The 27,824-nt window shown below is 38.0% G+C and overlaps 2 protein-coding genes across 9 annotated transcripts; one reads left to right on the top strand and one right to left on the bottom strand.

The window, feature by feature from the left end:
* Positions 1 to 1,299: 1,299 nt before the first annotated feature.
* LOC306986836 (prostate-associated microseminoprotein-like) lies at positions 1,300 to 3,893 on the top strand. Its single transcript, XM_079590541.1, has 4 exons — positions 1,300 to 1,346; positions 2,223 to 2,336; positions 2,473 to 2,581; positions 2,670 to 3,893. The coding sequence occupies exons 2-4, from the start codon at positions 2,225 to 2,227 to the stop codon at positions 2,845 to 2,847; spliced, it is 399 nt and encodes a 132-aa protein (XP_079446667.1). The 5' UTR covers positions 1,300 to 1,346; positions 2,223 to 2,224; the 3' UTR covers positions 2,848 to 3,893.
* Positions 3,894 to 3,992: 99 nt separating this feature from the next.
* On the bottom strand, positions 3,993 to 25,784 carry tpm3 (tropomyosin 3). Of its 8 annotated transcripts, none has more exons than XM_079590535.1 (10): positions 25,506 to 25,784; positions 23,936 to 24,061; positions 15,174 to 15,307; positions 14,951 to 15,068; positions 14,599 to 14,669; positions 14,134 to 14,209; positions 10,592 to 10,654; positions 9,911 to 9,980; positions 9,589 to 9,667; positions 8,128 to 8,482 (listed from the first exon to the last, which is right to left on the bottom strand). In XM_079590535.1, the coding sequence occupies exons 1-10, from the start codon at positions 25,617 to 25,619 to the stop codon at positions 8,479 to 8,481; spliced, it is 855 nt and encodes a 284-aa protein (XP_079446661.1). In that variant the 5' UTR covers positions 25,620 to 25,784; the 3' UTR covers positions 8,128 to 8,478. The 8 variants fall into 8 exon arrangements, with proteins under 8 accessions (XP_079446662.1, XP_079446660.1, XP_079446666.1 ...); XM_079590533.1 differs by lacking the exon at positions 14,134 to 14,209 and adding an exon at positions 12,425 to 12,500; XM_079590536.1 differs by lacking the exons at positions 8,128 to 8,482; positions 9,589 to 9,667 and adding an exon at positions 3,993 to 5,299.
* Between the last annotated feature and the right edge of the window lie 2,040 nt (positions 25,785 to 27,824).

Raw genomic sequence — 27,824 nt, 5'->3', positions numbered from 1 at the left:
TCAGTGACGTCATATATTCCGCAGGCATGTTTGCCTGTGTCTGCATGTCATGTGTAACACACAACGGCACGTTTTATCTGCGTGCATGCAGACAATACTGTGTGTGAAGATGCTGTTTACACACACACATGCAGACTGTGACGTCAACCCTGATAATATAAAACAATCCGTTGCATGGGTGACCTCTCCGATGTGAAGTCGAATATCATCAGCTTCTAAAAGTTATAATGTGACCTTTGACCTTTGAAAGGGCAAACTACAAACCAGAAGCAGACACCTGTCTTGTATTGTTACAATTATGTAACCACTGAAAAAGCAACAAATAACTAAAAAAGAAATGTAATTAGTGCAATAATAGAAACAAGACTTAAATTATAGAAACTAGTTTATTCTCCTTTTTTTGTCAATTGTGTTTGAAAAAATATATAATATAATATACTATAAAGAACTGGAAAAATAAAAACATAATTCATAGTTTATTACATTTTGTGCCCATTTTTTAACAAGGCTTATTACAAACATACATTTGATTGAGTTGCTAATGCCAAATTATTAATATTCTTTTGCCAATTGCTGTTGTAAGTAATAATATAAAAAAAAACATAATTCATCATTTATAATTTTTTTGTGCTAATTGTGGTTGTAAGAATAATATAATATAATATAATATAATATAATATAATATAATATAATATAATATAATATAATATAATATAATATAATATAATATAATATATGACCCTGGACCACAAAACCAGTCACATGGGTTAATTTTTTGAACTTGAGATTTATACATAAAACATAGAAATAAATAAATAAGTTTTCCATTGAAACTATTTGAAAATCTAAAATCTGAGGGTGCAAAGAATCGAAACATTGAGAAAATCACCTTTAAAGTTGTCCAATTATGTTCGCGATTGTGCTGCATTCACACAAAATATCTTCATGAAACATGATTTTTTGCCATTAAAGAAAAATTTATAATTTTGACGCATACAATGTATAGTTGGCTATTGCCACAAATATACCCGAGCGACTTGTGACTGGTTTTGTGATCCAGGGTCACATATAATAACATAACATAACATAAAAACATAATTCAAGTAAACTTTAAATGAGAATAGTCCTTTAGGCTCACCCCTCTTATCAGCAGTAAAACATTCTGTTTGCACAGAAAGAAAGAAAAGAGAGAAAGAATAGAGTAAGGATAAACATAAATGACAGAGTGGGGGGAGAGGTGAAGATGAGAGGAGAGAGAAGCAGGTATATAAAGCTGCTGTGTGTCTGAACACAAGAACACACCAGACCAGGACAGAGGACGGGAACACCTACAGATCTCAAAAAAGGTAAGAAACTCATCTCTTTACAAATGTAATGCTAAGGACTAATCAACTTTCACAAGTCATTATTAAGATAACATGCGAAATAATACTTTATAGCACCTTTCATACAAGGAATAAAAATAACAAGAACCAAGTGCTTCAAATGAAACCAAGTAAAAAATACCATAATCAATTTAACAAAAGATAAAAAATGAAACCCACTCGATGAAAATAAAATATACAATTATTATGCATAAAACGCATAACATAAAATGATATTAAAAACAAATAATAAAAGACAACACAATTCATATAATGCTCCAGCAAGCAGTCTTTATTATAATATTTTGGTAATATATTCCAAACACATTTTATGCCAAATACTGCAAAATTTGGTACAAAGAAAAAAATGAGAATAAATAAGATTCAATATTTCAATCTTTCAGAGGAATTTTTGACAATCCCCTTTCTCTCTTTTAGATAAATTGTAAGCATCTAATAGTATACATTTGTATCCAGCATTCAATAAGAATAAATAATCTGATCTGACATTCTGATAATGTAAAGTAAAACCTGTAATGGTCCATTCTGCACCGCTTATGGTCAGTTAGATGTAAAACTTTATTTTGAAATCACAAACAAAACCAAACAGAGCTAAAAGTATTATTTTCTACAAACAACACTATTTTTTCATAAAAGCATTTTTCAAGAGTGTTACAAGCACTCCCTGAGGTATTCTTTTTTACTATTAGTGTAACAGAAAATGGCTTGTTATTTCATGGGCTTTTAATTGCATAAATGCTTGTAAATACAAACTAGTAGCTCGCAGTAACTGACTCCTATCATTAAATTTTGAGAATAAATGTGCCATTGCTCATTTACCCTCCATTTTTCCCTTAGACATGCAGACAAGCGAGATGAAGGTTTTGCTAGCAGTGTTTTGTGTGGTTAACATCCTCCAGCTCTGCCATGGACTATCCGGCGGAGGAGGAGAATGCTACTTCAATGCAAAAGGTAAACTAGTCTAAGCAATACAAAGGAAAGGGTTCAGATAAACACAGATAGAAAAGAAATGCTGTAAAAAAATCAGTTTGAATGTACATCAAATGATCTGTCATTTAAAGTGGTAATAGTCCCTCTTTCACTGCAGCCAGCTGTGAACACAAAGGCCATGTTTTTGACATTGGGGAGTCGTGGATAAATGACGAATGTTTCCAGTGTGTGTGTTTCGAGCCTTTTGGAGTGGGCTGCTGTGAACAGTAAGTTCTCAAAAGCGCATACTTGCATGACTACAAGCCCTCTATATGTAGCTGATATTGAAGCTCATTGTTCTTTGCTGTCCTCTAGTGGAAAGCAGCCAGTCGATTACCCGCCCTGGTGCGAGGCCGTTAGAAAACCAAATTCCTGCACAGTTGCTGTGGTGATGAAGGCCAACCATAAACTTCCCTGTCTATTTGGGGGGAAGAACCGCTTGCGAGCATCAGATGGGCTGCTGTGGAAATCAGAGAACGACCCACTCTACTAGACTCCATTACTGAATTCACAAATGCAAAATATCATTTACATATAATACGCGCGCACACACACATCTGTCTTTGTGAGGAGGTCATTCATTGACACAATGCAATATCTAGCTCCTTACCCATCACAACTACGGTAAGCGCCTAACCCAAACTCCCTTAATCTAATTACAACCTTATCCTTAAAACCAAGTCTTGACCCTCAAACAGGCCTTTAAAGGGGTCTCAGAAAGTGAGGACCAGCCAAAATGTCCGCACTTTAGCCTACTCACAAAGATATTTGTACAAGTACACATTAACAAACACAAAGTTTGCCCATATAAAAAAAAATGTATACACTTAGGCTACCCCTGGTTTCACAGACAAGGTTTAAAACCTAGTCCCAGACTAAAATGCATGTTTGAACCGTTTTAACGGAAAGCAACTTGCTCTGGTATATCTTGAAATATGTCAGTGCCGTTGTTTTATCTCAAGATGCAACACCAGAAATGTTTTTTTTAAAGCTACTTAAATGCCCTAATTAAACTCAGGCCTAATCCTGGATTAATCTAAGCCCTGTCTGTGAAACCGGGCCATACTGCCCAAAAGTTTATATTTCCATATACATTTAAAAATGTAATTTATTCCTGTGATGCAAAGCTGAATTTTCAGCATTACTTCAGTCTTCAGTGTCACATGATCCTTCAGATAGCATTCTATAATGCTGATTTAAGAAACAATATTTATGTGTTTAAAAGTTATTTGTGGAGAACATAAAAAAAAAGATTTTATGATTGGAATGTTCAAAATAACTTAATTGAAATAGATTAGTACTGTATTGTATTTTAATGACAAACACACAGCTTGACTATTATTTCAATCCACGTACTTAAGTATGTCATGTTAAATATTTATCAGAATGTTGTTTACATTTATCAAAATCCTAGTTATTTTCATTTGAAATAAGTTTTAAATCCTTGTATGTTTATCATAACTGAAAAATAAAAGGTCAAAGTAGAATTTTTTTCCTGACAAACTGATGTCCATCTCTAAATAAATATCAGTGACTGTTTGTGAGCATTCAGTCTTTGTTTTCTAGAAAGCACACTACAGATAATTCCTCAATTAAATAGCATTCATCAGAAGAGACTCCAGAATCCAGAGACAGTGGTTCAGTGACAGTAAAAATCATGGTCTTTATTTAAAAAAGAATTTAGGTATCATTACACAAGATACAGACAGTAACAAAGTGATTACACATCATTGTGGGCTCTTTCCAGTTAGAACTATGTGTTCACCCTTTTTTAATCTTTAAACTATTAAGTGTTACTTTTCACTCCCATTTACTGTGTTCATAATACATATTTAGATCTGCACGGCTTTTGGACCTTTAGAATCTGGCAGTGCCACTGCTTTGAAACCACAGTAAAAAAAAAAAAAAAAAAATCATCAACCTTTCTTCCCTGGGTAGAATATGGCTCTTTAAAGCAAAAAAAAAAAAAAAAAAAAAAAAAAGTAAAAATGCCAAACCAGGCCACCAGAGTGAACGAAGGAACCGTGAGTTCCTCTGCTCAAAAGATGCCCACCATAAGCCCATAACAGTGCAGCATTTCACATAGTGGTTTGCCATACTTTTGTGTTAATATGCAGGGGGATTAAACCCAAACAATTAATACATATATTACTAAAACAAAAACCAAACAAAACCAAAACAATGGCCCTCAAGACATGGTTGTGCATTCTGTTACAGACCACACGGTGTGGTTTTGGTCCCAAAACCTGTGACGCTGACAAACAGGCAGCAGAAACTAGTGCAGGATGCGAAGAGAGAAGTGGTAAGAGGAGAGCAGTGGATCAGGCACCAACAAGACCAGCAAAAACATCCTGCGTCACAGATTCAACAGGACAAAATGACTGTAGAGTGATCTAAAGCCAAGCATGAGACTGCCAAGATGGCTTTTATGGCACAAAATGTTAAGTAAATCACCCTCCAGTAAAATTAAAGAAAAATTTAGGGTTTTGGCTGATGTGAAAACACTTCCGACAATCGTAAAGCTCTGATCATGGACCAAAACCAAAAAAGAAACGCTACCCCAGGGCTAGCATATAACATTTGACACTTTAAGAATACCATAGTAGTTTGTTCCTGAAATCACTTAGGATTTTCTGAGATGAGCAGTGAAGCCTATTAAGTGCTCCAGAAAGATTAAAGTACTTTTGAACTATTGAGAGGCACAGCATTTTTGCTGGTTGGCTTGGTGAGCCCGTCTTCCAGTAGAACGAGAGAACAGGGGATCAGAAAAACAGCAGAATCAGATGTGCAGAGACAAAAAAAAAATGAGATGAGGGTGTCAGGAAGGGAAGAGGAGGCTTTTTTTTTGGCTCCAGGTCTTCCTTAGAAACTATTGAGCTCGCTCAGGGTCTGGTCCAAAGTGGCATGGATCTTGACGTTCTCCTCTTTAGCATTTCTCAGTTTCTCTGCAATGAAAAAAAAAATCCCCAGAAGGAAAGCAAGTGAAACAAACTGCAAAGTCAAATTGTAATGCAACATTGTACATGATTTGTTCAATTCTACATGTTATATTATACGTTCTACAGATCAGGTTTAAAGTGAAGACCTCCTTCATGAAGTACCAGTATAGATGGTTTTCTAAACATCTATAAAACTGTTCACCAATGGCATCAGATTAAAAACCTTATTTTCAACTATAGAGCTTTTTGAGATTGTGTAGTAATTAGGGCTAGTCGACTAAACGTTAGTAAAATATGGCTTATCATTTGAAATGCAAGTAGAAACTTTCAATGCCGGCTCGCTTTAACGTTAACCTAGATTAATATGGATCTAGGTAAAATAAATATCCAAGTGTTTGAGCGGAGTGTGGAAGCTTAAGTATAGCGCGCTTCATGGAGGCGCAGGCGCGATTCCTCACATTTTTTCCTGACAACAGCAGAAACTACTGAAAATGGTATACCGTCATTTTTGGTCATACAGCTTAGAGTAATACATCATTTCAAACGGTCTACTTTTATTTGTGTAATCCTAACCCTAGCAAAAAAAAAAAAAAAAAAAAAAAAAGTGCTTTGTAAAATAAAGAACAAACAGAATGCGCTTTTTCTGAAAAAATGAACCGAAACTCAGCATATAGGCTACTTGCCTCAGACGTGGGAAATAAATCTATAGAAAGCTTGAAATGTATAATATATACGAAAATATTTTCTGAAACTCTCTGCTTATGTAATCCGTATGAAAGGTCCATTTCTCTCTATTTCTATTCTCTCTATACTGTGGAGATGGCGAGGCATCTTTCCAGCCGACACGGTGACAGAAAACAATAAATAATAATTAAATAATAATAAATAATTAAAATGTCTCCATGCTATTTTTTTCCAATACATGTATAATCATTACTTTTGCAGCAAGCTTTATGCAAGCCCTTGAGCTCGGAATAGGCTATATTGTATATAATGCTAATGGCTTAAATGAATGACTACTAGTCGACTAGAAAAATCTAGTCTGGGGCAGCTCTAGTAGTACTTAAATTCTGATACAAAGTTAGTTGCAATGAAACGGAAGTAGAGACAGATCTTTTCTTCCAAATTGTAAAGTGCATCCCAGTTTAGAATGCATAGAAGAAAAAAGTAGGGTTGGGACTTGGTTCAATTCATCGATTGTTGTTTGGATGGTGGCAGATCTGAATTAAAGCTTGCTGTTGATTGTAAGAAAGGGGCGGGGTTTAAGTGGACTAAGTAATTGGAGAAGTCCACCATCCAGAAGACCAAGTTATGACAGTTTGACTTACAACGTCAATATATATATAAAGTTTATTTTATTTTATTCAGATTGATTGTTCACTCAAAAAGATCAATAACATTCTTTTCATTTAGTGACTTATGTATAGGGGGAACCCATTTCATACCGACTTTAAGCAACCACTACTAATCCTTTCTCATCAGTACTATATTTGGTTTAAATATAGCCATTTCATACCATTTCAGGTTTAAAGGTGCAGTATGTAATATTGACAGCAAGCAGTGGAAATGGAACTGCAGTCCAAATTGTAAATATTGGAGAGAGACTCAATGCTCACTGGTTGCCAGATTGAGAACATGCAACAGGAAGGAGCGCGATTAACAATGGAAAGAGATAAGGCTTACACTGCAAGTTGATCAGCTAATGTATACATTTGCAATGTTTTTATTGCAGAGGCTTTTTAGGTCTGGTAGAATCTGTGATCTGACCCAGTTTGATTTCTGGCTTCCATGGCTGCAATACACTGAAATGCGTTTCGTGTAAGTTCCAGTTGGCCGAAAAAGCTAAGTAAAATAACTGTCTGTTGCATTGTTTTTCGGAGAAACGAGTCTTTGAAATTAGCATGTCTCCTAAATCTCTGCAAACATATGGTATTTTTACGTTTCTGTACAGTGAACAATTACATACAGCACCTTTAATAAATCCTAATTGTGAAACAGCTCAAATTTATGGTGACACTGTCAATCACACTCACCCAGTATTAAAATTGCGCAACACTGGCATGTCAATGCTTTGCTCTTACCATAGCACTGATAAACCAATTTTCAGAGAACTTGCAGCTGAATGAAAGTCTCTTCATTTTGCTCAATTGCATGAGGCCATTCATTAGAACTTCAGAAATACAAGTACTTGTTTTTCAGAAGTAACTTTCAAGAAGGGCTCTGATCGTTTTCAGCAAATAGCTAAAATTTCCCTTAAACATTTATTCATCCTTCTATAACAAAATCGCATTACTTTTGCTTAAATGGTTTAAATAACTTCTCAAAAGTGCTCACAGATGTTCAACCATCTTGGCAACCAGCTTCCATTTTGAAATGGGAAGTTTCCTTTTTGGAAAAGCAAAACCGATTTGAATGGGTAGCAAGAATCAATGTTTCTAGCCAAAAGAAGAGCCAGTTTGTAAATTCTTATTAGGTCTTAATGCAAGGAAACCGTATTTGAAAAGTGAAAATAAATGTAAACTCTTTCCTCCAGTTAGCTTGGATATGGCAAATTGTACATAAACTTATGGTAAAAAACCCCCAAAATTTTGGCGGGATTTTTTTCATATTTGTTTCCTTCTTTTCAGACCTCCAAGTCTATAGGCTTATGCACCAGAGATAATCTTAACTCATAGCGAAAACTCATGACTAATAAATCAGTGAAAGAGAATTTATCCCAGCTTTTATCTTTCAACCATAATATATTAATGCACAATCTAAAATAGGCAAATGCTTGATTGCCTAACACCAGCACATTGCAATAAGATACAAGCAGACATTCAAAAGAGAGCAGATCTTTTTTCCTCCATTCAATAAACATGTACACAAGGCATGAAAAATACAGCAAAAGAGAGCAAAACCAGGGACAAAAGAACACACATCTCTGAATAGTCAGATGCAGATAAGAGGAAGATGTTGGGGCAGATAATGAATATCCAAACAACAGAAATTCAGAGAAAGCAGAAACAGAACAGGGCTTGAAGGGAGAAATGGAGACTACAGAAACAAGCACATGGAAAAATACATGAAAAGGGAAGTGTACACAAAAGATCAGAAAAGAAATATCCAAGAAATATTGACAGTCAGACAAGATGAAGAAGCATTTCTTGAAGTCACAGTCAGCCACAGAACAGTCCAGAAACTCTTTATCTGTAAACAGACACCAATGGTAAATACCTCGTGAGAATATTTCTACATTTCAGAATGAGGAAAGTCGCAAATTTACCAAGCAAGCAGTTGAGAACAAATGTTAAAACTTACATCAATAAAAGCCACAGCTCTAAAACAAACTAGCTCAAAATACCAATTTCAGGATAAAATCCTTATGTAAATGAGAGCCTTTAAGGCAGGGGTCACCAAACTCGGTCCTGGAGGGCCGCTGTCCTGCAGAGTTTAGCTCCAACCAGGTCCAACACACCTTCCTGAAAGTTTCTAGTATGGCTAGTGAGACCTTGATTAGCTGGTTCAGGTGTGTATAATTGGGGTTGGAGCTAAACTCTGCAGGACAGCGGCCCACCAGGACCGAGTTTGGTGAACCCTGCTTTAAGGGGCCATATCATGGAAAATATGGTTATTCTGGTTAGTCTACATTCAAGACGTCATTCCACAATCCAAACAAAACCATTTAGCCTATAGAAAGTAAGCTATAAAACGAGTTACGAAGTCCAACTATTAGTACATTAACATGCATAGCAGCACTATTCAGTATCCAGAAACATTGAAGAGTCAGACTTATTTAACTATTAAGGATGTTCAAAACAGGCTATTTACATAAAATCTCTTAAAGGCACAGCAAAGCTGGCCTGTTTAATGGAGACAAAAAAAAAAGTAATAAACTAAAACATATCTTTTTGCAGTTCAAGTGGACTTCAGCAAGAAATAAACTACAAAAAGTGCAGAATGTCCCCTTATCTGTAGGTAAATATGAAACTATTTTATAGTTAGCATATTAGTTACTTGACAAACGTGTATGGGTTAGAATCACACTATAGAGATCAAGACGCCATTCACACAAACTCGTATAAAGCAGCAGTTCAAAAGAATCTGTGAAATAACCGCTCCAGTCAACGATTAACTCCTTGCGGCTGAGCTTTATACCGTATGGTAAAAGTATACGATCAGAGGTTATGAAGCTCAAGGTTAGGTAACCAGCTCGGTCACGAGACTCAAATCTGCCATTGCAGCAAAACTCAATCGTCCTACAAAAAGCAAACCATAAGTAGCAGTCTCACACACATGCAAGGGCCAATATTTACATAGAGGTCATGTCGTTGAGAGCATGATCCAGCTCCTCACTAATGGCCTTATACTTGAGTTTCTGAGCGTAAAGCTCATCTGTTCACGCACAAAGAGAAAGACAGAGCAGAGAGGAAGGAAAAGGTCGGTAGAGGGAGAGTATGAAGGAAAGATAAAGGAAATGGGAAAAAACAGTAAATAAAAGATTATGAATGTAACGGAGGAAAGGAAAAAGACAGTGAGATTATGCTAAGAAAAGACTATTAACAGTATAAAAAAAAAACAGGATCATATTATAGCCAATGGAAGGAATGGGTGGTAAAGAGAACGACGGAATCATACCTTCCAAATCATCAATGGTCTTCTCCAGTTTGGCCACAGACCTTTCGGCAAACTCAGCACGGGTCTCAGCCTAGCAGAGAACAGGGGAATTATATTTAACTAAAACCATTAAAAAATATATATATTTTCATTACTTGAAATATCTCATTTCCGTTTAAAGTACTAAAATAACAAGCTAAAACTGAAACTATACAGATTTTGTTTTTTTAAATCTACTAGAAATGACAAAAACGCATTTAAGACATTCATGCATGATCAAACTACTAGGTAACTTACAAAAATCATGATTATCTATAGAATAAAGTTATTGTTGTGACATGCTATTGGTGCAACATAACCAATGGCATGAGTTTGTGGCAGGACTACACTTGTTTTGAGAAGTAATTCTTGTTTAGTCATGTTCAAATTTCCCTCTAAAACAACAAACTACATTTAAGTAAAAAGAAATGCATACAGATGCATACAGAAAAATAATATGCAACTAAGATCCTTGCAATTGAATTTACATTTAACAGATGCTTTTATTCAAAGCGTCCTATAAAATGATTAGCAAGCCCTTTCTCCTGAAGGTTTCAACTTCTGGATAGTCTTTAGAAGACACAAGGCACAAACATTTAAATATAACCTGTAACCTCAAGATAACATTAAATTGCCCATGAAACTTCCATGAGAAGTTCTCACCTCCTTCAGCTTATCAGTGAGGATCTTGATTTCTTCCTCATACTTATCTTCCTTCTGGGAATACTGTAGGGAAAAAGAAGAAATATGAGTTGGGGTGGGGTCTTGTGAGAATCTTACAACTCTGCATGCACACACACCCTATGAGTTAAGTATTTTGAGTTTGGCACACTTCAAACAGAGACAACCAATATTTTTACACTTTAACACAGACATGTTTCTACAACAGATCTTAAGGTGTAAAGTAGTGTAGTAGTCTATGCTTTGACCGCCCCTTTTCCTTGAAGTTTCTATGCAGGCCGGCTGAGCCCTGGCCTGCTGCTGTTGTGCAAGGCTTGTGACACGATGGCTGATTTTGCCGCTGTGTTCTGCCAAAGTTTTAAACAGATCAGGACATGTGTGCAGGAATGCAGCTGCAACATCAACAAAACACCAGGTATGATAGAAAGGGGAAAACCACCATTCTTCAGATCTCAAGGAGAGATTCACAAAGATGTATAACATAAACAATATAATTATAATATAAAATGGCAGATATTATACATATTTTTTCATACCATTTTTGTACAGATCACTACAAGTGAATCTAGGGATTATAACGTATATAAAAGTGCTAAATATTTACTTTGAAATCTGCCATTAAAGCAAAATTAGAAAAAAAAGACCACCTCATAACTGATCTAGATAAATTTATATATATACACGTGGACGTTTTTCTTTTGGTGAGCTAATAAAACATTAAAACTCAGTCTAATCATTAATCGTTTGTGTACAGTTATTTAATTATGTCATCCAGTATCGTGGCGTCGCTCTCTCGTTTCATATAAATGCAGCTGCTGCTATTTTGCGATTATTGTTTTGTACACGGTTGGATTAGAAGATAACTAACAGGTACGATTTTAAAACCGCTTCATTTCAAATCAATATCTGCGATCCCCATAATTATGTAGCGAAATGCTGTGTAATAAGTGGTGTGACTGCACCGTATCCCTTAAATGTCCGTCTAGTTTGAACTTGACGCGCTATAAACTGCTCTCTCCACAGAAGCTTTGCGTTTAAAGACCTAATGAAATATTTCAACTCAGATCAATATTTAGCATCTAATTATTTACTTGTGGCAAGCAGCCGTGTAATAAGCGGGAAAACGTACATCCAGACGTTTGTCATCTCAGAATAAACCCCATTCAGGCTGATGCAAGACCGGTTTTCCCTGTCGGGGTTTATTCTGAGAGAACAGGCTGGATGTACATTATCCCTTACATAACACACAGCATGCAGTCAAATCACATGCAAACAAACGGGCACTTCTCTGTCATAATTTGATCTCATGCAACAGCATTTATTAGCGTCACTTCTGCTTAATTAGTCTAAAGGCATTCGAGACCGGTTGCGCTTGATTCTGTAAGGCACTAAAATGGCACTTCATTTCATTATGCAACAGACCTTCAGGCATGCTAAATAACATCCCATCAGGTTAAGATGGATATGGAAAATGTGAGGGGGTCTTTACTTCGCCCCTGTGGTCAATTACAGCTTTCTCTTGATGTAATGGTCTACCACTGTAATCAGGACCGACATATGTGGCCTTTTGATGGGTGATGTACAGCCATACATCAGGGAAAAGGCCACTTGGAAATGAGGAAGCTCATATTATGCACACATGAGTGGATAGATCACTGATTTGGAAGTTAGAGCGCCTAAATTTAATTGCCTGGAAGGCAATTTGTAAGGCACATTTGTGGGGATTGAATACGAGTTCCTTTGAGAGTTAAAAAAAAAGCGATGAACACTGCAACCAGTCAGAGATCGTGCAGAATAAAACACAACACACCCTACCTTCTCAGCCTGGGCCTCCAAACTCTTAAGATTGTTGGTGACATTTTTCAGCTCCTCCTCCAGCTCAGCGCATTTGCTATATACAGAGCAGCCGTTTTGATTTTGGAGGAAGCAGAAAAGAAAGGGGCACAGGGCAAAGGGAAGACATGAAGACAAGCCAGCAGAAGTGGCAGAGTGATGACACATGAACAGTAAGAGAGGCCTTAAATAATTGTTTGGCTATGGACAGTTCACTCAAAAATAAAAATTGTCATCATTTACACTGCCTCATGTCATTTTAATGTGTATTTATGTAGGACTTTCTTCTGAAAACACAAACAAATCGTATACTTTGCAGCCCTGCTTGCACATGACCACACAATGAAGGGGATTGAGGAGCTCCAAAAATGACCAATACATTTTTTTATCAAATAAATGCATATTTGGTGAATGAGGCTTTTCAAAAAAAATTTTTTTAATCTGACGAACCCCAAACATTTCAACAGAAATGTATGTGCTGTAAATATATTTGTGTGGGGATGACAAATTAAAAGGGATTGTTCTCACAAAAATGAAAATTCTTTTATCATTTACTCCCCCTCAAGTTGTTCCAAACCTGTATGAGTTTCTTCTGCTGAACACAATATCAGTTGAAGAATATCAGTAACCAAACAGTCATGCGGCACCATTGACTTCCATAATATTTTTTTCTCACTGTAAAAATCAATGAGGTACATCAACTGCCTGGTTACCAAAATTCTTCAAAATATATTTTTGAAACTCATACATGTTAAGAACAACTTGAGGGTGAGTACATGACAATTTTCATTTTTGGGAGAACTATCCCTTTAACGACTCTCAGCAAATTACGATTTAAATGCTGTTCCTCATTCATATGGCTTCAGAAGCTTCAAATAATATAGCACACATTGTATTGCCGCTTTTGTGGTCATTTTTGGAGCTTGAAGGCCCTCAATCGCTATCACTGTCATTGTATGAAAAACAGGAAAATCTGTTTTTCAGATCAGAAGAAACAAAATCACAAGTTTCAAACATGAGTACATGACAACAATTTTCATTTATGCATGCTCCATCCCCTTAAATGTAGTTTGTGTTGTCATCTGTGCCAAAAGTGCTAGGTTTTTATAACATACTGCCAATCGCACATAATGAATATCTAGTAAACCCTCAGATTACACTATGAGCACTACTGTGTGGTTGGTGTGAGCAGATTTTAAGTGCCACGGAAGCAAAACTAGCGTGATTCTAAAACTGAAAGTTGCCATGAGCTGTTCTAAGCTGTTTGTTGTGGAACATGAACATGTACGCTTTGGATTTAGGTAGATGAGACAAATGCACAGCGACTGAAGCGTGTTACGTGAGCATGCAGATCATGCCACTTGAGTAAATACGACTCATGCGGTTTACAAAAGAATGATACCTGGAAGTGGATGGTTAGATGAGCGGAAGGAAGGTGGAAAGATGAAGGGACAGGGTGGAAAGATAAACTAGGTAAAACAGATTAAATAACGACCAGTGCTGGAAGGAGGAGTCTTTCTTGTTGTTGTTTTTTTTCGTTGGTGACTTATCTTGCACACTTTCACTCAAGTATACAAATTCCAGATCCAGGTAGAGGGAAATAATCTCCAATTGTCTGTACACCCACGTCTCCAACAAACGGACACATAGCGTCCGACACGTAAACAGACTTTTGCAACCAGGATATATACCTTCTCATCTGAGGCGTGCAGAGTCTTCAGTGCCTGGTCAAGAGCTCTCAGCTCCTCCTCCATCTGCTTGACATGGCTGTTAGTTTGAGTGGGGAGGGGAAGGTATGTCAGGTCAAAGGTCACACATGCCCAAACACAAATGAGAAGGGAGGGGACATATGAATTTAAGATGGATTCAAGCCAATGAAAACACTCATACACGCACTCACACTCTCTATCTTTCTATCTCTCTATCACACACGCACACACACAGGAGGATTATGGTTATGGTAGAGCATTCCTATTGTCATGCAAAATTAGGCATTTTCTCACACTGAGTGAACAATGGATTTGAGTTTTAATGGGACTAAATGGACACCAAGGAGTATGAGCTAAAGCTGACAGTATGTGTGGTCTGTACTGTAAATGTGTTCAAGGATTATGTCTTATGTGCATGTATATTTTGATTTTAAAATCGAGATTAACCTCTCAGCAAGCTCTGCTCTCTCCTCCGTACGCTCCAGCTCTCCCTCAACGATCACCAGCTTACGTGCCACCTGTAACACACATCAATACTTCCTGGTTATGGAATTTTACAAGAACAATTGGTACATGTAAAACATTTATGCACTATTAATTCCAACTTGTCATCAATAAATAAAAATAAAACTTAAAGTAGGAATAAATGTAAATAATTTTAGGTGAAAAAGTAATAAACAAAATGTTGCCGTGGCAATATAATTAAGAAAAGTGCTATAATTACTAAAAAAACTATTCAAAATATTAATAAATACTATAATAGTATACAAATAATCCTCAAATAACACCATTACATTACCTCCTCGTATTTGCGGTCGGCCTCCTCAGCAATGTGCTTGGCCTCCTTAAGCTGGATCTCCTGGAGCTCCATCTTCTCCTCATCCTTCAGAGCCCTGTTCTCAATCACCTTCATCCCTCTATTCCATAGAGAGAGCAAATTAAAAGGAAAGTAGGGCAAGTTAGGGTGGGATGAATGTAGAAATATCATAACTCTGAAAGCGTACGCATGTTAAAGCTCGTACCTCTCGCTCTCATCTGCGGCCTTCTCAGCTTCCTCCAGCTTCTGCAGGGCTGTGGCCAGTCTCTCCTGAGCACGATCCAACTCTTCCTCAACCAGTTGGATACGCCGGTTCAGAGAGGCCACCTCTGCCTCAGCCTACAAGGCAAACATGACAAAAACAACTTGAGATTAGAGCATATAGACTATTCCACTGAACTTCAGGGGCCACACAGGGAGCGTGAAGTGACGGGAGAAGGAACAGAAGGGTGGGAATACACTTGGATAACCTAGAAGGATCAAGCCGACAAACATGGAGAGCAAATTGGAAAATGGAACCAGTGAGACAGTGGAAAACCCTCATCATTTGGGAGCTTCTGCTTGAGCAGAGTGGAACCACTATGTTTGCAAAGGGCAATAATAATGTGGAGTGAGTGTACACGTGACATGACTAAAATTGTTTTAGCAAGGCGGCACTATTAATATTGCTCTGCCTCTGACTAAGGTTAGGGATTTTTCAAATCCTTCTCCCAGACAATTTAATCGTGAAACTTGTTGCACTGTTTGAGCTACGGACATGAATGATGCCTCAAATCATGTAGCTTACTGATGATGAGAAGTGTGCTATAACTTTGTGAACTAATTGGCTTTCAGATGTTCACCCAATGCACAGACAAAAAGGAAAAGGTAATTTATGTATCAAAATACTGTAGAGACTTACTAATTTTTCACAAGATCGATGCAGCTTCCTAGCCACGCCTTAGCAACAATGTAACAACTACAAATATCATGGAAATGGGCTCTTGAAAATGTACGGGGGCCCTTTGGGGCCCCATTCATATCTAGACAATATGTAGCCTAGCTAAACATTCAAACAGTCGATATTTCAGAATGCTTTTAAGATGAAAGCAAGAATTACAAGGTTATCAGTTCCATTCTTGCAGAAATATCTGAAATGACTACTAGTATGGTATCAGAATTCCTGAGGAATTTTTTTGTATAGGAGCCATCATTCATGCCTTTCATTCATGACGTGTAACTTGAGGGCACATCAGCAACATTTTTTTTGAAAAAATATTAAAGATTAACATTGCTTATACAGTAACATCAAAGATGACTGAGAAGCTTTAGTCATTGGGCCCGGAACGCAAAAGCAGGTTAACTTCCGCGCGGCCGCGCCTCGTCAGCTGAGAAACAGTGCTCGTGCACGGCTTCCGGATATGACGACACCGCTAACAAATACTGGAGTTTCGCTCCTAATAAGGACTGAGGAATCTAAAGTCAGCGGGGTGAGTTCATCTCACGCAATGCCAAAGAGACGAAAGGCATGGTTGAGCGATAAGCGACTTGAAGCAAAAAAATTATATCCAAGACGTGTCTAATTTAATTAAAAGTCGCCAAAGGTTCGAATAGGCTGCTAAATGCCCAAGTGACATGCTTGAACAACTCAAAGTGCCGAGATGAGCACCTGATGACCCAGATGTTAATGTGCTCGAATGATAACGCACCAATGACGTGAAAAGCACTATTTGAACATAGAATTACACGAATGGATGCTTCTGTTTTTTAGAAAATAAGCCAGTATGAGTGATTCAGCGAAACTATTTTGTTACTTCCTTTAGGCCTCACCCGCAAAAAGACCCAACAATGTGAGACTAAGAGGATGAGCTAAACCCCATCTGAGGTTAGCACAGCTAAGCACACACAAAGTGAGATGTCATCACACGATTTTTGTATTTATTTAAGCCAATATATCTCGCTCTAAGTTTTGCATTGATATGGACGATAAATCTATAAGCACAAATGAAAATCATCAATGAAGAGGAGTCAATGCCGCATTAGCTTGTAGGTTTTGCAATAACCATCTAACCGGCCCATATTTTCTTGGACTTTATGGTTTAGAATGAACATGTCGTTATCACATGCCACTCTAAGAGCATACTCGATGTTAATTAGATATCGAAATAAGATCGAAAGAGATACAAATACATTCTTCGTATAGGGCGTTGAATCTGGGTGTGAATAATAAAAGCTCACGAGCTCGGCACAAACGCAATGTGATACAACATAACGATTGTACGGATAAATGCGACACTTTAACGTGATAAAAAAACATCGCTAGTGATACACTTACCTGCTCCCTGGCACGCTTCTCTTCTTCGACCTGTCTCTGCAAAATCTCGGCTCTTTCTTCAGCCTCATCTGCCTGCTGTTGTAAAACTTTGATTTTTCTCTTAACTGCATCGATGCTGTTGGATCCGGCCATTTTAATGTATTACTTTAGGTGTAGTGTGGTCGAATAAATCAGATTCCAACCGAGCAGCGTAGTAGTGGACAGAGCGCGAAGAAGAGGAGGAAGAAGAAAAAAGTCCAAGGCACCAACGCCCCGCCAACAAGTCAAACGCAGACTGAGCGAGCGAGTGGAAGTAACGCGAGGATCAGATGGTTCACGCGCTTGTCTTTTTAATCGCAGCGGTGCTTTCTTTAACCTCTTGTTAAATACAAACACTAGTGTTTGTAAAAAATAACAGCAAAGAGATATTATCTCCAGCCAGAAGACTTTTAATGCTGAATTTAGCTCGAGCAAGCGTTTTGATGTTCAAGCAGACGGTCGGTTTCTCATTCGAATTAATGAATGAGTTTTAATGTCATGAAGTCTTTCTTTCCCTCCCCTTGCTTTCTCTTCACCCAATTTGTTCAGTTGCCTAAACTCTTCCTTTTTTCGGCCCACTTCCGGATTACCCCACCCTGTCCCCAACGGTTTAAGGGCTGAGAATGAGGCGTAACTGATCCTGAATCAGCTGCGGCGCAGAGTCAAGTCCCAGCGGAACGGGTTCACGGTTGATCTCCGGTCAGCAGTTTTTTGCACGACCTGTGTAATTCTTACGGAAGAGCCACCCCTTGTTTTACACGTGTCCTGCCAGGTATATGACGTCGTTGGGCAAATAAATCATTGGCATTCCAGCCAGGCCACTCCTTAATCCAGGAATGTGCTTGTAGATCAATGGGATACTATTAGGCTATTGTGATCAATAGAATGTTAGACATTTCGAGAGTCAAAAGACAAGAATTGAGCAGGGGCGAGTCTTGGACACACTTGGACGCAGAGTAAATCATAGATAGTATGTATGTCTATGGAGTAAATATGATTATAGTGGGTCCCCCTTTGTATGTTGCCCTGGAAAACATTCCCGATCATCCTTTTATATTAAAATAATTAAACGTAAATGTTAATCAAAATAAAATGAATCTCAACACAAACAGTTAATTAATTACACTAAAAAAAGTTGCTGCCTTAATTTTTTTTTAAGTACAATCAACTTGGATGTTTAAGTAATTTCAACTTAAAATAAAATTAAACTGACTTTAAAATGAGTTAAATCTTGTATAACTTATTGGCCTATTTTTTTTTTTTTGTTGTTGAAAATTGCTTAACTTATTTGAGTGAGTTAAAGCAATGTAAAAACATGTTGTCATAACTTATTCATATATTTTTTTACAGTAATTGTTATGAAATTATTTATTCATTATTACATTTTGGTGCTTTTTGACAATTAAAAGGATTTATTTTGGTCTTATCACTTCAGAACCAGGCTATAGGCTGTAATTGAGAACAAGGTGTGGTAAATAATTGACTTGTCATGTAATTCCATTGATGGCTTTTTTTGCAGTAAGTGCCGGCGCTCTTGTGTGAACAAACTCTGATTCAGTTTCTTAGTGGAGTCTGAATAATGACAAAACAAAACTATACATAGGCTATAGTTAAGCTAATAAGAATATTTTTTTTTTTTACATAACATTCTTCACGGAATACCTAATGTAATTAAGATGTTTTTTTTTTTTTATTAATCTGTAATTGTATCTTTCAGTTAAAATAAACATTGTGATTTGGATTTAAGACTTTCAAGAGATTCCATTATAGAATGAACCCACAGGATTCCATGAGGTCATAAAAAAGAATCCAGTGAATAAACTGAATTCACAGGCCTGGGCAAACCCGAACAAGTAATGCGTTCTGTTCTCTTTTTTTTGTGGTGTAGAGTGTGCAATCTATCTGGCATCCGTAACTATGTCCTAACACCTAAGTATGCCTATGGGTATGTTTTTTATTTGCTGATTTTGTAATACTACCACAAAGACTTTTAATATTGGTGGACCTTAAACGGTTTAACCTCAAAACAATGTTTGAGGTAAAGAAAGGTGACTGATCCTGAATAATTCTGCTGTAGACATTTCCTGTCTCACCCTTCCTGCCTCCCTTCACCAGTGTGGAACATGTTCCAAACTCCATACATAACTTGGGACAGGCCCTTTTATTAAATGTTGCCACCATCTCACCAGACGATGGCGCCAGATGATCTAGATAGACTTCATTGTCACAACATCAGTTGTGGCAGAGCCCCACTCAATCATAACATTTACTTAGCTATAAACACACACACACACACACACACACACACACACACACACACACACACACACACACACACACACACACACACACACACACACACACACACACACACACACACACACACACACACACACACACACGCACGTCAGCTTCATTATTACTCCAGTCTTCAGTGTCACTTGATCCTTCAGAAATCATTCTGATTTGCAGCTCAAGAAACATTTCTTATTATGATCAATATTGAAAACAGTTGTGCTGCCCCTATTATACTATTTTATAGGCTACTCATTTTGTTTTGTAGGTCTCCAAGAGGTTCACATGCATCCAAGGTAAAAAAAAAACATTGAATTCTCTCATAATATACATTACCTACTTTGTCGAAGAGCCTGAAAACGGTTTGTTTGAAGATTCGGTCTCTGTAAACCCCTCCTTTCTGAGAGTCTACTCTGCTCTAATTGGTCAGATGACCCAGCCTGTTGTGATTGGTCTACAGCCTAAAATGTGTGCCAGAAACTAAATGTCTAATTAGCATACCTGAATTTCAGCTCCATAAGGCTTCCTCAGCGGTTAATATACAGTGATACGAACAGTAACGATGGCGTCGGTTTTTCCGTATCAATTCCGGCGCGAGTCCTCTTTCTTTTTAAGTGTATCAAAGTGGTAGCCTGGCTAACGCCAGACCCAATTCTCGTTGAGACTTGGGTCTGGGAACCAAATGTGCATTTTCTCGTATTTGAGGCGTGGTTTACGAATGCCCGGCGCCGTTTATTGGGTGCTAAGAATGTCTATCAAATGCGCCTGTACGTAGCTCATAGCCAATCGTTTCCATTACACCAGATGACGTATGTAGAGCGACAGAAATTAGACAAGGAAGAAGACGATGGGTAAGATATTTTTGTGTAAACAATGACGTTCAGCGACTATTGCCGTTTGTGCAAGATAAACGTGAGGGTCGAAGGTATATATGGATATAAACAAACTGCTTAGTTGTGTCGCATAGATGTCGTAATCGTCTTGCTGCTCCCTCCCCGTTCTGTGATTGGTTCCCTAGATGAGGCGAAAATCTGGTCCATGGTATCCAGACTGCCTTTCAGCGTGAATAAAATCGCGGTGCGCAAAGGCAGTATGGGGAAACCCAGGGTATCAAAGTGGATTTTACAGTGCAGACATGTCGACAACACAAACCAAACTCTTCCAGGCCTCAGCTACAACTAGCGTTTGAGGGCAGGACGTTGTTCGCAGGCAGCCAATGAAGACCATAGCCTGGCATTATGAAGATTTGTTACATTGTTAACAGTGTAACAGGAAGTGAGACTGGAATAGCTGACGTTTCGTTCCGGCAGTTCAGAATCGATTCTTTCTTTTAGGAGAAAATAACTTTATTTGATGTGCACTTTGCAGACCTTTTACATTCACAAACAGCTATAGGCCTATTAAACTCTGCATGAATGGTAATATTTGAAAAAACATAATACTTTAATATTTTTGTGTGAAACCGTGATAGATTTTTAGAATTCTTTGGATGACTTGAAATTTTAAAAGTGACCGGACTGAGCATTTTTACTCTTGCTGAGAGCAGAGGTTATCTATGTGTCTGTTTGTCTGGTCTGATGGTAAGCTTATGCCTCTAATGGCCTGTTGACAGTATAGGTTATAGGTGACAAGATGCATGGCTTGACATTCTGACCTCCAAGACACACTCGCATAAACACATGCTCACTTACATCAAGTGGTAAGACCCACTCACCCACCTGCAGCAGCTGACATACTTAATTTAGCATTTGGAAAGCCTCAGAAATGGACAACCTTCTTTTTCAGTTCTACATTTTGCAATGCACTATTTCAGTTCTCAGTTTTGTACAACGGTAACACCCATCCTCAACCTCTTCACCATATCTGCTCTGAACACTGCTCAGTCAGGTTGCTCAGAGCTCTATTTAAAGGATCCACCCCCACATTCAATCCGGATCACTGTCTGGTCGGCCTGTCTGTCAAGCTCGCACTGCATGAACATGAGTGACTAATTGAGTCAGTAAACTCCAGCCGGGTTACTGCTAAACTCTTTTTTCCCCACTGTGTGGGGTAGCAACGTAAGTGATAGCTTGGTGGTACAGTTTTGACTCAAGGTTGAGATGAAAATAGATTCCAAAGCGACAGCTATAATGTCACAACCCACACTCACTCACTCACTCATTTAGTAGGCTATACGCGGTTCTATGAATATGCAAATTAGCCGCGCCCACTCACTCACGCCAGCTCAGAGATCCACTAGTTTCCCAAACCTCTCCTGAAGGACCCCCAACACTGCACGATTTCAATCTGCGTTTTTGAGACTGACTTTAGTTTACTGCAGTTTTAAGGAGAAAATACTCAGCAATGGTGCTGACCTATGAATTTGCACATGGTTTGTCTTAAAAACACCACTTAGGCATATACACAACATTAAAAGCTGTTGTTTTTTTAACCAGGGGACTTGAAACCAGCTGATTTAACCTTTAGGCTGATTTAAGATGGTTTCCCCCATGTGCTATGTTCTTATTCTTTCACTCTAGTTAAAAAAGAACAGTCTCTCCTTCACACAAATACACACACACGCAACATTCAAAGCCTGTGGTATTCAGTCAGGGGAACATGAAGGCTAAACTTTATGACAACAGGTGTGTCTGCTATATCCGGAGCCCAGAACAAAGGGACAACGACAGGCAATAATAGACATACTTGCTGTAACAGGGTTGACCGTGACGGCACAGCCTTAGTTTAGCTGTCAAAGAGGGAGTCAAGTTACACAATGGCGATTAACAACTATTTGCCTTTTCTCATTTGAAAGTTCTCATTTAGTTATTGAGGTGTATATGAGTCTGAGATTTTATGAAAGCATTAGCAAATATTAGCCCTTTTTAAATTCCTCACTGAAAAATGGAAAGGATTCTTTTTTCAAAAACATTTCAAAAGTGACTAATAAAGCTTTAAATAAAGCCTTTTCTCTACTGAAAATCTGTTCATGCCTGAAATGTTCTTTCTTATGTTCATTGTGTTCTTCTCACAAACACTGATTTACAGTCCTGGTGCTAAATTTGCAGTCTCAAGGTAGTCATTTTCTCGCCGAGGCCTTCAGGCATGAGTATACGAATATATGAGTATCACCCACACTGTTTGTCACCTATTGCGAGTTATGGATGGGTTGGGAATCAAGAACGATTTAGAATGAACTGGTTGTATTTGAAATTTGTGAAAAAAATCTCTCTTTCTCTCTCTCTCTATATATATAAAGCTCAATGACTAAGGTTAACAGTTCTTAAAAGTGCATTTGCCTGTCGATGAAGACAGAATACCAAATTTAAAATATTCTAACAGAGATTCCAAAGCTAATATATAGTGACGCAACAACATCGAAACTGAAAACAGAAACGGTGGCACGTGTGGCGTCCAATTCCCAAATGAATGACTCTCATTAGCAGGTTCTTGTTGTGAAGAGTTGGGCCTAGTCTGATTCTTGAACAGATGATTCTTATGAAACAGTTATTTTTGGTGAAGCGCGACCAGTGTAATTCGATTCCCGAACAAACGATTCTAATGAACCGATTCTTTTAAGTAAATTAACAACATGCATCTTGACCTCTGTAGTCCGATTGTGATCGAATGTTTTTTTTAGTTCTTGTTAGTGATTTAACAATATACAACGAGACCAGTGTGGTTCGATTCTGAATGAATGACTCTCAAAAGCCGGTTCTTTTAAGTGAGTCATCAACATGCAACTTAACCAGTGTTCCAACTCTGAACAAATGAGGCCCTGTCCCAAATGGCACACTTCCTGTGCACTTGAGGTCCTGCGGATGAGGACCATGTGTGCGTGTCTGTTAAGTCCATGAGACCGTAGGGTGTCCCATTCATCATTTTAGCTTTCAGAAGGGTGTTCGTGAATGCCTACTTTGCGGCCTTGATACACACTTCTGCAGAGCCCACACTGAAGCAAGCTCCACAGTAGATCTCTGCCCGAGAGTCAAAGTGGTGTTACGTCATGAAAGTGTAGACTCAAGAGGAAGAGGGTTTGGCGTGCCATTTGGGACAGGGACTTTCAACAGCCAGTTATTATTTGGACTTCAATCAGTGTAATTACTGACTGGTTGTTCATATGACATTTATAGTTAAAGATACGCATTATGTGTAATGTCAATATAAAGCTAGTGTATTTGTACAGTACATTTAAGGGGAGATGTTGGAGTCTGGATGGTTGAGGGGTAGTGATAGTGTCAGCTGTGGAGGAGTGAATGGAGAGAATGAGTGGAATGGAGGGGCGGGCCAACAAGAATCCCGGGATAAAGTTTTAAGAGTTGCATTTGTGTTTGTGTGCTTTGCGATCGTCAATCACTCACATCCGCAGCCTTCTTCTCAGATATCTCCAGTTTCTCCTGGGCGTCCTTCAGGGCCTCCGAGTATTTATCCAGCTCATCTTCAGTTCCCTTCAGTTTCTTCTGCATCTGAATCAGCTCATCCTCATGCTGGGAGAAAGAAACAAAGGAATATGAGTGTCATCCATCATAATACATCTTCACACAAGCACTCGTGCCCCAATCACTTCTACTTCAAGCTGGTCAAGTCTTTTTGCCCACCTTCTCTTGGTGATAAGCTAAGCTATCCCGCTCACCAAAGCCATTCCTTGTCCTAATGTCAATACAATTACCCTCGCAGGCAACCCAAACCTTTCACACATCCTCAGCCCTATCTACAGCTCCCTTCTCCATCTCTTGTTAAGACTCTGTTTATCCGCCCTGCATTCTTCCAGTGGCAGATCACAGTCTTGCGACTGCTGTTTAGTGTTGGGATCAGGATCTCAGACTTCACAAATCAAGCCTTGGCGGTGGACGCTCTTTTTCCAAGAGGGATATTTAGACAGTTGTCACTGGCCAGGTGCATTATATTCTTAACACTTTTAAATGTTGTAATATTGTGGATTTCGCTAATCTTTGTCTCATGCTCAGATGAGTTGGCTTATGTTTGGTCCAGAATGAAAAAGTTGAATAAATGGAGAAGTGGGTTTTTGATGCTTTAAGTGTCAACAGTGTTTCTTTCAACAGGTCATAAGCACTATTAACCTCTTTAAATTGAAATGGCATGTTAAACCAATTTTCAGTGACCAATTCTTAAACGGGCAGTTCACCCAGAAATGAAAATCCTGTCATCATTTACTCATCCTCAAGTTGTTCCAAACCTGTATGTGTGTCTTTCTTCTGTTGAACACAAAGGAAGATATTTTGAAGAATGTTGGTAACCGGACAGTTGATGGTAGCCATTGACTGATATAGTATATCCTATGGAAGTCAATTCAACTCTTTAGTGACCAACATTCTTCAAAATATCTTCCTTTGTGTTCAACAGAAGAAAGAAACTCACAAGTTTGGAACAATTTGAGGGTGAGTAAATGATGACAAAATTTTCATTTTTGGACAAACTGTCCATTTAAATTATTCAATATTTAGCCTCCCCCAATAAAAAAAACAAAACTCTTTCTAAAAATCTGCACTCAAAACCTCTCAAACTCACACCGTTCGGGCATTTTTGGTAATCACAACCTTTGACCTTTCCACCTCACCTGTTTGCGTTGCTAATTTTATTCATATTATTTTTAAATTCTTCTTTTCCCGTTATACGTCACACATTTAAATACACTAATAAAATGCAACTAAATGTAATTTATTTATACACAGTCCAAAGGACACACTTTATAATTACGATTTTACACATTTTAGAATTAGAAATGTCCTTAAAACTATAAAGTAACAAATGGAAAGGATGAAAAAATGCTAAACAAATCAGAATTATATTTTATGTAATTAAAAAAAACTCTCTCTGATCATTTGAACCTTAATGAAAAGCTCTCGAACTTAAACCATTTCAAGATCAGTTTTAGTTACCACAACTTTGACCTTTCCTCTTCCCCCTAACCTGTTTGCTTCTGTCCTCTGCTCCTTTCCTGTCGGTCTCCGCCTGCTCGGCCTGGTCCAGGGCGTTCTCCTTATCCAGCTTGAGCATCAGCATCTTCTTCTTGATGGCCTCCATCTTGGTGTCGCTGAGTAGGGCTCACGGTACGAGAAAAAGAAAGTGGCTGTGCAGTAGATGAGGGCTACTGGTTTAGGAACAGGAGCCGGTCAAGTGAGGAACGTGGAGATAGGAAGAGAGAGAGAGAGGGAGAGAGAGGGAGTAAAGTGGGGAAAGACCAAACTCAGCCAGGGATAGTGGGAGGGCATTTATATCTGTGGGCATCATGCCCCGCCCCTTTTCCATTAAACCCCACCCACTCGCTCATTATAGCTCACCTAATACAGTCATGAGTCCTGTTTGGTGACGAATGAGGCGACGGTCAGTGATGTTACGTTGGATTTCAGGGCCTAAAATTCAGTTTAAAACTGAATGGTGTCAACAACACCAATATATTTCTACTTTTCATTTCCATCTACTGTTTTTATCCTTCTTTTCTGTCACTAGATCATCCCATTGTGGAAGGAAGAGCTGGAAGATATGAAATGACAAAGACAGAAAGAATGGACGCAGATTGGCAGAGCTGAGGTCCAGCTATAATAAGACAAAGCCGCTGTGTTTGTGACAGGCACAGGTGTGTGTGTGTGTTACATTACTAGCATCCCCAGCTGCACCGTTCCCTTTATGGCTCGTCAGTCGCCACAATGATCACTTTACAGGCTTTTTCCTAATGTGAGGCACTGTTCTATCATTAACTCGCCGGACACGTATAACAAGGCTTTGGGGAACCACTCTTGATGCGGCAAGATCACCAGTGCTTTGGTATTCAACATTCCCAAACACACAGCCATCTTAGATGGTTTATTTTTCTAGATCTTTATTTATTCATAAAGCAAAGCTTATTTTTTTTTTCATTTTATTGTTATCATTATATTATTTGTTTTTTTACTTTTACTTTCTAAGCTTCCCCACTATTGTACATCACATATTTAACTATATAAATCATGTGACTAATTACAATTATACACACAACATTGATCAGTTATAAGGCCTTTACAAGTTTACACATTTTAGAACTAAAGTCATTAAAAATATGAAATGACAAAAATATGGGAATTATGTTGGGATCAAATAATGCTAAACAAATAACATATAGGTTTTCACATTCATCCATCATTCTGCATTCTTTAGAGGTAGGCCTACTTAAAGATTAGTGATATACGAATATGAAAGCGTGAAAAAATAGTGATTAACATTAGAAAATAAGTAATTCGTGTGCATCTTTAACTGTGCGTTCCATTGAGCGCTCGCTGATGTCAAGGGACAATGGTGGTGTCGGGTTATGGGTGACCAGACTATTTTTAGTCAGGAGGCCAGGCTAAAGTTATAACTCATTGTTTAAGAATAAATCAAATACACTGTATTTGTATTCAGACTCACTTATTATGCGTATTGTTTATTGGTATTCAGAAAGGAAGAAACAACATTTTGTATTATGCACAAATGGAAAGTCAATGCTTTATGATAAATGTATCCCATAATTCCTGCAGTAAAGGAAGTTGATTGTAAGGAGAAAGTAACTCTTGCACTGTAATACAGAGCCAATGCACCACTTTATTTTAAGTGCTCTTTTTGTTTGATAGAGATAATCGTTCTTCTGACAGACTCTTTTGGTTTAAGACAGTGAAGTGATGGATGAGATAGTGTGTGTGTGTGTGTGTGTGTGTGCGTCTGAATGCCAGCTATGCTGTCTGTGCAACCAAGCTATTAATACTCGTCTCTTGGCTGACATTGTTTTGGATTAGCTGCTATCCAGGGACAAAGATCTGGATTATAGATATCGAAATGGAAATGCACATATGTATTTAAATATACATGCATAATATAGTGTTATTATTGTTATAATTTACATTGTTATTTATAAAAAAGGTACGGAAATCTGTTTGTATGCGATTGTGGAAATATTAAATAGATCTTTGGAATACTCCATTTTGATTGGTCAATCGCGATACAAACTCGCCCCACAGCCGGTTCTAAAATATTTCATATTAACAATCTCGTGGTAATGCGTTACCGGTTTATGTTTGCCGAATTTGTTGCAAAATTCGTATTCAGAATACGAAATTAAATTAACCACCAATTCACCAAAAAAAAAAGAAGTAAAATAGTTAGGCTACATCTCATGAGAACAGGTTGTAGAGAGGATGATGTTGGAGGACTTCAGCAGTGTTAGTGGTACCGCATTACAAGTAACATGAGATACATAATCACATTATTTCAACTAGT

This window comes from Phoxinus phoxinus (genome assembly GCF_949152265.1).
Source record: "Phoxinus phoxinus genome assembly, chromosome: 19".
Classification (NCBI taxonomy): Eukaryota; Metazoa; Chordata; class Actinopteri; order Cypriniformes; family Leuciscidae; genus Phoxinus; species Phoxinus phoxinus.
This window is presented reverse-complemented; position numbering and strand designations above follow the sequence as displayed.